This window comes from Ctenopharyngodon idella, chromosome 21 (assembly GCF_019924925.1).
Source record: "Ctenopharyngodon idella isolate HZGC_01 chromosome 21, HZGC01, whole genome shotgun sequence".
Lineage (NCBI taxonomy): Eukaryota > Metazoa > Chordata > Actinopteri > Cypriniformes > Xenocyprididae > Ctenopharyngodon > Ctenopharyngodon idella.
In genome coordinates, this window is record NC_067240.1 from 11,073,674 (window position 1) to 11,088,867 (window position 15,194).

Consider the following 15,194-nt stretch of genomic DNA (forward strand, 5'->3'; position numbering starts at 1 on the left):
CTGTTACCAGAGAAAATTATTTAATAGCCTAAACATATCACTTCCAACGCGTTGAAGGCGTTTCAAACGTAAATCCATCCCTCCATTCAACTCAAATGAGTTTTAAATGACCTTACCCCGATAATCACGATGGATTATTGTTGACAAACGATGGATAAATATAAATCTGGTGATTATGTAGATAGAAACAATATATTTTACGTTAATTGCAAAATGTGGATATATAAACAAACATGTAGGCTAAGTACTTTGAAAACGTAGGGAGACTGACTGACTCTATCACATCAATTCTCAGACGCTAAAGACTTCTTTTGGCACGAGTTCCTTGTTTCGATTCTCTGATTGGTGGAGATTTATCTGCAGAATCATGGGTTATGTAGTTTTTCACAAGGAATTTCGCTGTTAAACACGATTATATAAAATTAGTTTAAATAATGTGGACTGATAGTTTCAACAAAATTATACTTCATCGATTAACAACCTTTAAATGTCTTCAAAGGCCTGTCTTCAAGGTTTATATGTTGTCGTTAAAAATATAATTCTACCCACTTCCGTTTTTAGGTCACAGACAACAGTAATGCCCGCCCACTCCACACTCCAGCCCAACCCCTTGCGTTCAGAGGGGGTGGAAGTGCACGTAGAGTCCGACATGTCCCGTGCTGAAAAACATTACTGAGAAGCGATCTCCTACTGGAAGTGTTTTGAAGGTCTACTCCGTATCAACCCTGAATAATTCAAAGATATCTCCTACAATGGAAGATGGCAGGGAAACAGCTGCAATGAGAGAGCAAGCAAGGAAGGATCGACAAATAGGTTGGCTACTATTGAATTATTATTATTATCACGTGTTTGCACCGTTGTGTGCGTTAGATATATTCACATGCATTTTAGTTCACATAAAACGAATAAGCCATACTAAATGTATCTGTATATTGCCTTTAAAAAGAGAAAATAATAATTTAGAAAATATATAAACATTGGAAGCACGTCCATGCTTCCCCTTCATTTTCTTCAGGGTCTGTTATTATTGGTAGTGAAGCATGGGTGTGTCTCTTTTTTTCTGTCTCATACCCCAGCAATGTTAAAATGAATCCTGTAGCACTTCTCCAAGAACTTCTGTATTCATCAGAACAATGACCTGATGTTTTGTTGTTTATTTTTTCAGGCCCTGAATTTATCTCGCAAAATAATAAAGGTATAATAATGAAAAATATGATGTAGTATAGTATAGTATGGTGTGATATAATATTAGTGTGGTGCAGTATAGTATGCTATAGTAAATGTAGTAAAATAAAACAAGAATGCATCTGCATTGCTTATAAATGTCTAGAATTTTATTGATTATTTGTGTTAAACAACATTTGGAGTTGGTTGTCATCTTTATGCAAAATTAAACATTGTATTATTGTGCAACACTGGGTTTAATAGTTTAAGATTCGGTTCAGGAGTTTATTCAGATCATGTGGCTGGTGGTCAAAGATCTCGACTGTAATGCAAAGAGCACAAGGCAGTGATGATTTAATCATTCTACAATCACTGTCCTGCTCAGCAATCATATCCTTTGCATTCAATCTTATTTAGCTCTGACTGTCCCTGCAGTTGCCCTTATTAGGGCAAATGGACTTGTAGACTAATAGGCCACACATACAGTAGCCTCTTACAGTTACATTTCTCTGTAGATCGATGGTGTCACACAATTGATGAAACTCCAGGTAGGTGTTATTTCAAAGCAAAGCCAGTTTTGCTTGTTTCTTAATTTTGATTTTAACTGTAGGGAAGCGTTCATTTGCTATGTGTGGCTTGGTTTTATTAATGTGGGTAGACAATGAAAATATCTTATTTATCTTCTCAGTGTTGGTAATGTGCTGCTGAAGTCCCTTGATACATATGCAGACTACCACCACTCTAATGCATGCACTTCAGCTTGTAGCTAAAATATTGTGTTTTTGCATGTTTGAACTCGTGTAACCCGTCAGTTTTATGGGCTATGTTAGGGTAATGTGCATTTGTGTGTGACTTTTTATCTCTTTTTATAGTATAGTAATATAATGCAAGTTTATGCATAGGCATATTTGTTTTGCCTTCCAGCCTTGGAGAACACAGACAGTGACATTGGCTTGTGTGGATGGATCCTGGTGCTTTTCTCCATCCTGCTCACGTTGCTGACCCTGCCTCTTTCCATATGGATGTGCATTAAGGTACTTAGCGGTGGTCCTTTAATTAGTGGGATGTCATACGGCTTGTGGTCAAGTGCGTTCATTTCCAGGAAGGGATGGCCCACCAGGAACCACAGACTTTTGTTTCTGTAAATCTTTGTATATCGGGGGTTTCCAAGGTCATTGTAAACCTAGGAAAATCTTTGATCTATAATTCATGGAAGAATATTTGAAATTAAAAAAAAAAAATCTTAAAAAGTCATGGAAAATATATAAAATATTTAGGGGGATACACATTTGTATTAAAATTCTGGGCAGGCCAATATTGAGAAGCTGATAATTATGTTCTGGCATTAAATGGACTAATAATATAATATAATATAATGAAGAATAACATGTCTTAAATGCTACAAGTGAATTTAGACATCACAACATTATAATGTACTGTATATTAATTTTGAATTTTGCTTAAGATTACATTTAACAATGTTAATAATTAATTATTAACATTATTAAATATTAAGTGAGCATTTACAGCAATGACAGCAAATGTAATCTAAATGTAAAAATAAGGGAAATGAGCATCTACAATTAAATATCTAGTATTGACCGATACATATCTCCCATATCAAAGGATAAATAAAAAAAATAAAAATCTACTATCAGCCAATATGATATCTATAAGTTGTGCATCCCTAAAAAAAATTCCTAGTTATGCACAACTCAGCAAATGATTCATTATCTAGAAATTGCCCTTCACCAGTGCCATCTCGATAAAATGATTTTACAATCCTTATTTGGAGATTATGAACAGTTGGGAAAGAAATGGAAATTTATTGGTCAAAAGGTGTAGGAACCCTAATATATTTACTGTAAATAAATTTTTGTTTTGACAACTGGCCCACCAAGAAGTAGTCCAACTTTTTTTTATGAGAAGTGAGAAGCCTTATCTCTATCATCTTTATTTTTATCTTTAAAATGGAGATAATGAAAGCATAATAAAAGTTACCATTCAACATCTAAATGATGTAATTGGGAGGCCGTTTTACTTTCCACTGTTTTAAACTGCTGTAATTTAGATCTTTTTATGAGATGAAAATACTTCTTGTTCCTACAGATAGTGAAGGAATATGAAAGGGCAATTATCTTTCGTCTGGGACGCATTTTACGAGGAGGAGCCAAAGGACCAGGTAAAAGAAAAAGTCAATTTCATTTGATCATTCTGATTTAATCAGCGCTGGTGGTTTAAGTGTTTCATGTGATAATGATCATGTCTGTAAACAGTGATCACACTTGTGTTGCTGTTGTGTGTGTGTGTGGTTAAATGTGAGTTTTTTTTAACTCTGCTTGTTTGCATTTGTGCTGTGGCTGTCTACCACAATCCCTGCTTGTTACAAGGCAAAAACAGGCTTGTGCTGCAGAGAAACAGAAGTGATCTGTTTGCACTTCTGCTGACCCGAGTAAACCACGTTTTTTTTCAGTGTCAGGATAGTTGAGGACGATATACATACACAAAAATGTACATTAAATAATTTTACCTTGCTCAATCATGAGCAAATTTATTATATTCAGGAAATAGGCATTTATGAGACGCCTGATAAAGATTATATTACCTGGAAAGCATCACGTTTTATTCAAGCCTTTATTTCAAGGGCACATAATGATCTTGCATAGTGATCTTTGCAGTTAGATAGTAATCGTTATATAAAAAGTACTAAAATCTGAGGTTGTAATGTCAGGCTAGTCACACACCTCATAACCTGTCATAAAAGTCATTTGACCAGATATCCGATAACCATCCATTTTCTTTGTGGCCCTGCTGGCATGGTGTCTCATGTTTCATTGAAATTCTGAATCAGGTTCCACACAGTACTGTGGTCGCCCTGGTGATTATAGGGTTTTCATGGAGGTTGATCTTGATGACTGGATATATCTATAAAGTGTTATTTCCCCCAAAAATGAAAATTCTGTCATTAATTACTCACCCTCATGTCGTTCCACACTCGTAAGACCTTTGTTTAGCTTCTAAACACAAATTAAGATATTTTTGATGAAATCTGAGATGTATATGACTCATCTATAGACAGCGATTTAACCCACACTTTCAAGGTCCAGAAAGGTACTAAAGATATCGTTAAACAGTCGACGTGACTGCAGTGGTTCAACCTGAATTTTATTTTGGTTTTTTTTGTGCACCAGAAAAACAAAATAAAGACTTTTCAACAATATCTATATGGGCTGATTTCAAAACACTGTTGTTTTGAAATCGTGCCCATATAGATATTGTTGAAAAGTCTTTATTTTGTTTTTTTGGTGCACAAAAAGTATTCTCGTCGCTTTATAATATTAAGATAGAACCACTGAACTCACATGAACTGTTTCAAATATGTTTTTAGTACCTTTATGGACCTTGAGAGTTTGAACGGCTTTGCTCTCAATAGAGGCCTCACTGAGCCATCGGATTTCATCAACAATATCTTAATTTGTGTTCGGAAGATGAACGAAGGTCTTACGACTGTAGAACAACATGAGGGTGAGTAATAAATGACATTATTTTCATTTTTGGGTGAACTAACCCTTTAAGCTGCGCCCACATTTACCGTTGCTCTGTGAAATTTTATGGGAAAAATACAGTCATTTCAGTATAGTAATCTGTGCGATCAGGACTTTTAATGTGACGGCGGATAAGTTCCCTATGCAGATTTCAGTCTTTTTCAAGTTGGTCACACACATTCGCCACATTTAAAAACAGAAAGCTGCTAATTTTGAAAGTGAATTCTGTGTGAGCTACGCCTCACACATCAGTACGCTATTTACAATAGCCATGGGACCTTTTTTTGCATGTGAAATCTTTCTGAAATTTCACTAATGTGACTGTACCTTTAGATATGCTATTTTTGAAGAAATTTCAGATTCAAGTTTGAAAATGTCCCATTAAAGAGATAGTTTGCCCAAAATGAAAATTCTGTCATCATTTACTCACACATAAGTTGTTCCCAGCCTGTATAAATTTCTTTGTTCTGCTGAACACAAAGGAAGTTATTTTGAAGAATGTTTGTAACCAAACAGTGCTGGGGCACCATTCACTTCCATAGTATGGAAAAAAAGTCAATGGTGCCCCACAACTGTTTGGTTACAAACATTCTTCAAAATATTGTCTTTTGTGTTCAGCAGAACAAAAAAATTTATACGTGCGTCAGGTTTTTCGACGAGAAAGACTTCCGCAAAGGATCCTCGCTCATGACTCCTCAGGAAGCTTCCTCACTCCTCGTTCCTCACCTCCTCGCGGCGCAATTAGAGAATTAAGATATCCTTCAAGATGGCTGAACTCGATCAGTTTCTGGGTCATAGGATGGAGGACGGAGGAGCGAAGAAACGAGGGATATTGAGAAGCACACTAACTTACATTTCCTTTCAAAGTGTAACCAACATTGATGGCATCATTGAAATATTTGCATACTGCGGTTGCAATTGGTCTTCTTTCTTGTGTTTATTTGCATACTGATTTGTGACGGTTCTTAAATGTAAAAAAGGCGGTAGAATGTTGAATCCTGTGCACAGCAGCAACAGGAAAAAAGTTGTGATGCAGCTCTGATTCAGCATTTCGTTTACGCAAAACCTAAGCTTACCTAAAGCAAAACTGTTCTTTTATTGCTTTAGCAAACACTGATATTTCCTTTAGGATATTTAAATCTATTTGTTATGTTAGAGTTAATGGCACTACTCAGTGGCTGTGATTGTTGTTGTGTCTCTGGTGTGTATTGTCCATGATGTGTTTTGGAATATGAATCCGCAGGGCTTTCCCTCCAGGAATGAACTTATGAGGGTAGTGTCTATTATTAGAGTTAGTCCACCTTCTTTATCTCTCTTATGCCTTAAAAGTCAACAGAGGCTTTTCATTGTGGACTTTCTTTATCAAAACTTTTTCAGTAGTTCTTTTTGAGGCAATACATTTTTCTTGATGGCTAAATGCCATTTATACTATAGTTTAGGCCTGAAAAGTAAGCTTGATTTCTTGGTTCTCTTTGAGGCTGCTGGGGTCTGTAAACAATCTGCAGTGAGCTCCTCCTCCATGGCTGTATTTAGGGTGGAATGTGAGTGGAATTTTTCACAGCAGAGTATAAACCTCTGAACAGACAAACAGACAAATCCTGATGACTCTGGGAAAACTTTTTTTTTTTCCCTATTGCCTGTGCACAAGATTCAACATTGTACCGCCTTTATATATATATATATATATATATATATATATAGGTAGTTACTATACAATAACGTTGTGTAGTATATGTTGACTTCTTTTCATTATTCGGAAAATCTAATCCTATAAACTGCTGTTAATGTTCTGTACTGTAAAGCATTTAAAGCAGATGCTAGTGCAATCAGTCATTAAACAGGTGAATGCAGTCAGCTGAGTCCAGTTGGCGCAGATAGTGGTATTTGGTAGATTGCCAGTTGTGCACTTATTGAAGATCAGCTTTGTGTTACTAGGAGTTACTGATTGTTATTAGCGTCTGCTGCTAGTGCCTTAAATCCCTTGTTGTATTTTTGTGTTTTCTCACACAGGTCTTTTCTTCATCTTGCCGTGCACAGACAGCTTTATCAATGTGGATATGCGTACCATCACCTTTGATATCCCGCCTCAGGAGGTGAGATCACATGCACAAACACTAATCTTCAACTTTAGCCTTTGTTTTAACCCATGAACAGCATCAATTGAAAGAAGAAGTGTGTTGTTTTTGTTAATATGTTAATACTTTTGCCACACAGTGTAATGTGCAGGCACTATATAAGCAAGCCATTTGTAAGTTGACATCCCAAAATGTGGGTTTTTGGAGTTTTTGGGGAGTTTGTTCAATTTGTGCCACTAGTGGTGCAGAAATGACATATTTAAAGGCAATGACAAATATTTAAATCCTTTAAAGACAATTGCCATATACACTACCCATCATAAGTTTGGAATAATTATGATTTTTGAAAGTCTCTTATGCTCACCAAGGCTGCATTTATTTGATCAAAAATTCTGTACAACTGTAATATTGTGTAATATTATTACAATTTAAAATAAATGTTTTCTATTTTAATATATTTTAAAATATAATTGTAGCTGAATAAAAATAAATAATAAATAATAATATTAAATAATATTAAAACTTAAACATTCTTTTTCAGCTAAGAAGATTTATTTTAAATCTTATTACATTGTAAATGTCTTTACTGTCACTTTTGAACAGTTTAATACATCCTTGTTAAATAAAATATATATATATTTTTTTAAATCTATCTTACCCCAAACTTTTGGAAGTGCATCACGGTTTTCAGAAAAATATTAAACAGCACAACTGTTTTCAACATTGATAATAAAACGAAATGTTACTTGAACATCAAATCAGCATATTAGAATGATTTCTGAAGGATCATGTGACACTGAAGACTGAAGTAATGGGTGCTTGAAATTTAGCTTTGCATCACAGGAATACATTACATTTTAAAATATATTTAATATTTCACAATATTACTTTTTTTTTTTTTTTCTTTTTTTTTACTGTATTTTGAAGCAGCCTTGGTGAGCATAAGAGACTTCTTTTAAACAAAAAAAAATCTTAATTATTCCAACCTTTTAACCAGTAGTATAGTTTTGAAGTTGTTTTTCATGTGTTTTGCAGAATATCACCCTGATGATGTTTTTGATTAAATGGCCTGTGTGCTTCCTCGTAGGTGCTGACAAAGGACTCTGTGACAGTGAGTGTAGATGGTGTCGTTTACTACCGTGTTCAAAACGCAACACTGGCAGTAGCCAACATCACCAATGCTGATGCGGCCACTCGTCTGTTGGCACAGACCACCCTGAGGAATGTGCTGGGTACGAAGAACCTGTCAGAGATCCTGTCTGACCGTGAAGAAATCGCCCACAGTATGCAGGTATCACATTAAACACATACAAACATTGTAAAAACAAGAATTATAGTTTTTTTTTTAAATAATTGATCACCCAAAAATTAAATTGGAGCTTAATCTTGCATCAAATTGATTTCTGCTAGACCTAATTCAAGCAGACATTGCATGTCTTCAGGCAGTGCTGTCATCATAGCTCAGCTGAGATGCTGACATATCTAGCTTGACTTTAGTGTTAGCGCCTTCCTCAGTTTGCACGTGGCTTGATGTTCGCTCATTCCATCTGACATCCTTTAAAAAAAATATGGTGAACATTCTTAATGGCAGGACCACTTAACACAGTGCTCAAAATTCTCAGGAGCTGTAAAGGATTAGTTCACTTTCAAATGAAAATTACCCAAAGCTTTACTCACCCTCAAGCCATCCTAGGTGTGTTTGACTTTCTTTTTTCTGACAATCGGACATATATTAATAAATATCCTGACACATCCGAGCTTTATAATGGCAGTGAGTGGGATCAACGAGTATGAGCTGAAGAAAGTGCATCCATCCACATCCATCCATCATAAACGTACTCCACACAGCTCTGGGGGGTTAATAAAGGCCTTCTGAAGCAAAGCGATGAGTTTTTGTAAAAAAAAAAAAAAAATCCATATTTAACAAGTTATGAAGTAAAATATCTAGCTTCTGCCAGACCGCCTTCTGTATTCTACTTACGAAGAAAGTGTAAAACTCTCGCAGTTCAAAAAGCTTACGCTACGTCCTACGCCTTCCCTATTCAACTTACGGAAAAGCTTAACTGACACGATGCCAGTTCTGTTTTTTCCGTAATTTGAATACGGAAGGCGGTCTGGTGGTAGCTAGATATTTTACTTCATAACTTGTTAAATATTGAAATTTGTTTATGATGGATGGATGTGGATGGAGCCACTTTCTTCAGCTCATACTCATTGATCCCGCTCACTGCTATTATAAAGCTTGGATGCGTCAGGATATTTATTAAAATATCTCTGATTGTGTTCATCAGAAAAAAAGAAAGTCAAACACACCTAGGATAGCTCGAGGGTTTAGTAAAGCTTGGGGAAATTTTCATTTGAAAGTGAACTAATCCTTTTTTGTTTTTTTGATTGCCTTGTTTTTTTCCTCAGTCCTCACTAGATGATGCCACCGATGACTGGGGTATTAAAGTGGAACGTGTGGAGATTAAGGATGTCAAACTGCCCCTGCAGCTCCAGAGGGCCATGGCGGCTGAGGCTGAAGCGTCCAGAGAGGCCAGAGCTAAGGTAACGTGCTTTTGATATGTAGTAAGGGCCGAGGGTCAGAAAGAGGATAAAAATTATTATATGAAACCAAATCAGGACTGTTTTTAATGCCTTGCCTAACATTATAAGTAGACTTAAGGGAAAGAATTGGTATTATCTAATGCAGTGACATTCATCCATTAACAATGTGGTTGAACTGTTTAAATAAATACTTTTTTAAAATACTGTTTGTAGTCTTGGAAAGACTTATAATAATTATACTTTTTGCAAAAGTAATAAAAAAAATAAATTAGTTTATTATTAATTATTTCAACTAAATAAGATAATTATGAATTAGTTCTGTCAACCGATTAATCACGATTAATCACATCTATAATAAAAGTTTGTGTTTACATAATATAGGTGTGTACTGTGTATATTTATTATGTATATATAAATACACACATACAACTATATTTAAGAAATATATATATATATATATATATATATATATATATATACACGTAATATATGTCTTATATTATGTATACACAAACTTTTATTATAGATGCGATTAACCGCGATTAATTGTTTGAAAGCACTAAATATTATATATGTAAATTCAAAACACATTAAGTTGATCGAAAGTGACCGTAAAGACATTTATAACATTACAAAAGATTTCTAATTCAAACAAATGCTGTTCTTTTGAAATTTTTATTCTTTAAGGAATCTTGAAAATGTATCATGGTCTCCACAAAATTAAATGAATAATGTTTATCAAGCTATATAGTGCAGATCACTAAAAGTCTGATGTACCTTTTTTTTTTTATTACCCACACTCTCTCTCACACACACAAAAGATACTTTAGAATGTTCATTATATGGATGGATTTTGCTGGCAAACACATATTAATCATCCTTTCATGTATATGCATGTACATACTGTAGACCAAATTATTATTGGACTGTGTTGGATATGCAAATGCAAACGTTCACTGTTCTGAGGCAAGACCACCGCAATACTCTCATTGAACGCCGGAACTGGCAACTCCTTTCCTGTTTCCACTAATTTATCTGTTGATTTATGTGAGAGTCTGTATTTTGGCATTTTCAGCTGTATGCTTGGCTAACCTCTTCTGTGTGCAATAGAAGATGCCCCCCTTAAAAATGTACACAAGCTCTCAGAAGAACATGGGAAAGGAAGTTTAATGAGTTTATTTTGGTGCACAATTACTCTTCAGTGCTTAGTTTAGATACAAGTATGTTTTCTTCAAATCAATGCCCCTGCTTTCATCAACCACACAGCGAGAAGTGGGAAACCACTGACCTGGTTAGTAAAAGTATAAACGGTAGCTCTCTGCATCAACTAAATGAGAAGATATAGCAACGTACAGCAGTGCTTCTCAACTGACCCTATTTTGGCACAAATTCACCTGTCACTTAGTAGAAATATATTTAGACAGAAATATTAGCCAGATGCCAGTGTGGACAAGTTGTGTGGCATGACTTTATCCTCAAAAACTATGCAAGACAAAAATAAACATGACTCAGGTTGAATACAGGTTCACTTGCATTACAACATAAACATAGTTTGTTCCAACCAAAAATTGCTTTGTGAAACTATAAAAAGACATTTAGAAACATTCACAAAAATTGTGCATTTAAAAATTGTATAATTTTAATAATTGTAAATATTTTTCTTAAAATAATATGACATATTGTTCAACCTATAATTTTTGTGGAAAAATTAAGAATGTTTTGATATTGTTTCCAATTTTTTGCTAATAATTTTGGTGCTGTATCGGGTTATCACTTGATGTCCAACGCACAATCTGGGTCATAAAGCAAAACCACTTGATCTGATTATGACTCAAGGTATGACTTAAAAGGGCAAAGAGTGAGCGTCAGTTTGAAATTGGTTTAAAGAGTTGGAAGTTTGGTGCGGTATACGAGGTTTGCAAAAATAAACACGCACATGGTTTTTTCTTCACACCTCCTCTTTGCTCTCTGTAGGTGATAGCCGCAGAGGGAGAAATGAATGCGTCACGGGCACTGAAGGAGGCATCTCTGGTGATCGCAGAGTCTCCCTCAGCTTTGCAGCTGCGCTACCTCCAGACCCTCAACACCATCGCAGCCGAGAAGAACTCCACCATCATTTTCCCCCTGCCCATTGACATGATGCAGTCCTTCCTGAAGCGCTGAACTAAGAGCCACATAAAGCCACCTACAAACCCACACAAATACACACACATACTGATGCATCAATGCAGAAATTAACAGACTGACATTACATAATATGCACTCATGTGAGTATAATGTACAGCGGGGTCCAGAAGTCTGAGACCACATTGAAATCTGCTATTAAAGGTGCAGTAAGCAATTTCTGAGAAACACTGTTGATTTTTGAAATCATCTCTCTGCTCCCCCATCATGAGTGGACACGCCCCCTACAGCTGATTGGCTACAAGTGTGGCGCTCCCTCTGATCTACTTTCAACAGTGTTTCTCAGAGCCTGTCCACACGGAGATGCGTTTATGTAAATATTTTGTATCATATCAGCGTTTCGTCCAGATGGATCCAGCGTTTTGGGAGCCTGAAACTGCTCAATTTTTTTTAAAACTGGGTCCCAAAGTGGATAAATCTGAAACGACACCCTTGCGTTTTCGTGTGTACAGCCAATCTGTATATTTTATGAAACGATGATGTCATCACCCCACGTTTCGACCCCTCGACTCGCATGCTCCAAGTTGTCTTCTCCATTTTTAGTGTATCTCTGTGGCAGAATTACAGTGCCACATACTGGTCTGGCATGTATACTACATCGTTTTGAGTCGGTTTCAGTTGTTTCGCAGATATTTCTTGAGATGACGCCGTGTTTACGGTATTTTTATTTTATTTTTTTTAGAACAAGGGGGAAAAAAAGATCAGATAGGGAAAGCTCTGGCTTCGTGTGGATGTGGCCTCAGAAATCACTTACTGCACCTTTAAACTCCTGAACATTTTAGGATTTTTGAAAACTAAGACTAAAACTAAGACACATTGTTATGTGAAAAGAAGAAGAAATATTTAGGTTTCGAGGTCACTAATCAAATAAGCAAACTGGTGATCATATGACTCTGTCAGATGTTCAGGATGCGTTTTGGATCATTTTAAATAGTGCGCACAAATTTGTTCATGCAGCTTGAGTTCTGCTGTTAAAGCAAAATACAGATAAATTCTGAAATTCATCTACATTTTTCAATATATTAGAAAATGCAAAATATACAAATTTTCACTTGTGATCTCAGACTTTTGGAACTGTACATATGCCACATACACACTCAGAGCTGTTTTTTTGATGTATGATCAGTAGTTGTTCCTCTGTTTGAAGGATATCTGATACAGCTACAGAATATTAAAGTCATAAAATCATTTTAAGCACCTGAAGAAAAAAAAAAAAAGCTTTGTTTTAAACTTTTTTTCATGCATGTTTTTCATACCAAAAATTTGGACTTAGAGTGAACAGGCTTTGCAAATTGAAATTATTATCGCTTACAATTTCTGTACTTGTTACAAGGATAGTACAGCGATACAGGCCAGAGCTGGTTGATCTTTTAGACATTGAATATTGCAGTGTGTGGTTTGCCTTTTTTGGTTGATAATTTATGGAACATCTCCTGGTCATATGAGTGCATGTGCTTGTGTGTTTTTCAAGCATGTGTAACTAACCTGCTTGATTGCCAAATATATTACAAACCGTCTAAAGGGATATTTGGATAGTATCAGATGTCAAAACATGAAATTGACAGCAGTGCTTATTGTGCCTATACCGGTTTTTCCTCGCTTTCTCAAACTCAATGCTGGCCATCAATGTATAAAAGCCTTAAGCCATATCCATTTCAATTTCTGAATCAATATTTACAGGTTTACATGATGTTGGTTGATTTTTAAAACCATAATGCATTAGAGATCTAGCATTTATACATCCATTTCCTATCACATTAATATTTTATCACTTGATTTTAAAAATCTTCTATCTTAACATTTTATCTGCCAGACATTTCATGCATGTAATATATATTTTTTTATAATATTGAACTGCAGCTGAAAACAAATTAAGGTTATAGAGGTCAATGTTTGTGTTTGTGATGACTGTATTTGCTGCTTCAAATATCAGAGGATGGAATTACAGACTCGTCAAATATGTGAATGACTTGCAGTGCTGTTTAGGACTGTATTTCTCAAATATTTGTATTTTCATCCTGTATCAGTCACAATTCTATATATATAATTCTTTATTCTGTCTTTTAACTGATTTATGTTGAATATCACATCTGTTGTTTTTGCCAGCTCACTTTTATGTACATTGTAATATTGAATTTTTTTAGTTTGCACTGCATTTTTATGCATATCTCATTTTTCATGTGTGACTCTCCTGTTCTCTAAGTCATATTGTCTAGTGTCATCATTCTCATGACTTAAAAGTACATAAACTCTTTACTTTTAAATAAAGTGTTGTTATTTTCCTATTAGAAACCTATCAAGATTGTTGTTGCTTATATCAATCTTTGAAGAACACTCTAGAAACCTTTTTGGGGTTGCGGTTCTTTATTGTATAAGCAGTAAAACTGGGAAATCATTTTTATTATTTCTGGTACATAAGGATTTGCAAAAGTAACATTGTCTGGAATAACCTTTCTAAATAAGTTGCTATATGAGTGAATGCATTTTGTGGGCTTTTGTACACCATCTTTACAACCCCAACAAATAAACAGCAGGCCATCTTTTTCCATTCAGTCTTACCATTGCATATGTAGGTATACTAAGGCCTCGTAGAAAAACAAACCAATAAAAAGACGTTCCTTTTCCACTCCAACATTCACTATACTGGCACTGATAAAACTGTAACGCAGATTTGATTATGGGGTAACACTTTACAATAAGGTTCATTAGTTGACATTAGTTACCATGAGCTAATAATGAACTGCACTTATACATTATTTAATAATCTTTGTTAATGTTAATTTCAACATTTACTAATACATTATTAAAATCTTGTTAACATTAGTTAATGCACTGGGAACTAACATGAACAAACAATGAACAACTGTACTTTCATTAACATTAACGAAGATAGTAAATAGAGTAACAAATGTATTGCTCATGGTTAGTTCATGTTAATTAATACATTAAATAATTTTTAACTAATGAACCTTAAAGTAAAGTGTTACCGATTATGGCTGGGCTAGAAATCCACTGAAATCTTCAACATATGGAATCCTAAACTTTGATATTTAAAATCTAAGTTGAGACAATGGGAATGTCTTAGATAAGAGGCAGTATTAGTTAAGTTTCTTTGAAAAAAAGTCTTGCAGCGCCCTCTGCATGTAGAGGGACGTCATTGCTCGCTTAGAATGACCATGGCTGTGTTTGGAATTAATAAAAGCATACTACTTACTGAATACTGCTCAGTATGTGCTATATAAAACAGGCATTACTTCACAATGAATGTTTTAAACAATAGTATGCTACATTGTTGTCACATGACCTGATCACAGTGCACATTCAATGCAATTGTGGCCATCTTGTATATATGAAGTTTTGCATTTTTAAGCTAGTTTTGTGTTAAAATAATATCTCAGCTTTTGGCAGTCTGATTAAATTACGCATAAAAATGTTAAAAATTATGGTTGATATTACTGATATTAAGAATGCTCAAGAGTGCATCAATGTTATGATAGTATTTTTTAAATATACTATTAGTTTTATTAACATTGACATTGACTAGGCTATATTTATATTTTCTGTGTTCATTTTAGTTTAATTTTTAACACAACTATTAATTTTTAGTTAATTTTAGTTTAATCTTTTTGTTTTTGTTTTGTGCTTTTGTCACAAGTTTTTGTTCTATTTTAAATGAACT

General features: G+C 34.8%; 1 protein-coding gene across 3 annotated transcripts; it reads left to right on the plus strand.

Annotated features, from left to right (window-relative positions):
* Positions 1-584: 584 nt before the first annotated feature.
* Positions 585-13,811, plus strand: stom (stomatin). Of its 3 annotated transcripts, XM_051877021.1 has the most exons (9): positions 601-813; positions 1,166-1,195; positions 1,680-1,712; positions 2,089-2,198; positions 3,274-3,346; positions 6,720-6,802; positions 7,872-8,075; positions 9,197-9,331; positions 11,306-13,811. In XM_051877021.1, exons 1-9 carry the CDS (start codon positions 753-755, stop codon positions 11,492-11,494), a joined length of 918 nt encoding a protein of 305 aa, XP_051732981.1. In that variant the 5' UTR covers positions 601-752; the 3' UTR covers positions 11,495-13,811. The 3 variants fall into 3 exon arrangements, with proteins under 3 accessions (XP_051732983.1, XP_051732981.1, XP_051732982.1); XM_051877022.1 differs by lacking the exon at positions 1,166-1,195; XM_051877023.1 differs by lacking the exons at positions 1,166-1,195; positions 1,680-1,712 and having other exon boundaries at positions 585-813.
* Positions 13,812-15,194: the final 1,383 nt, after the last annotated feature.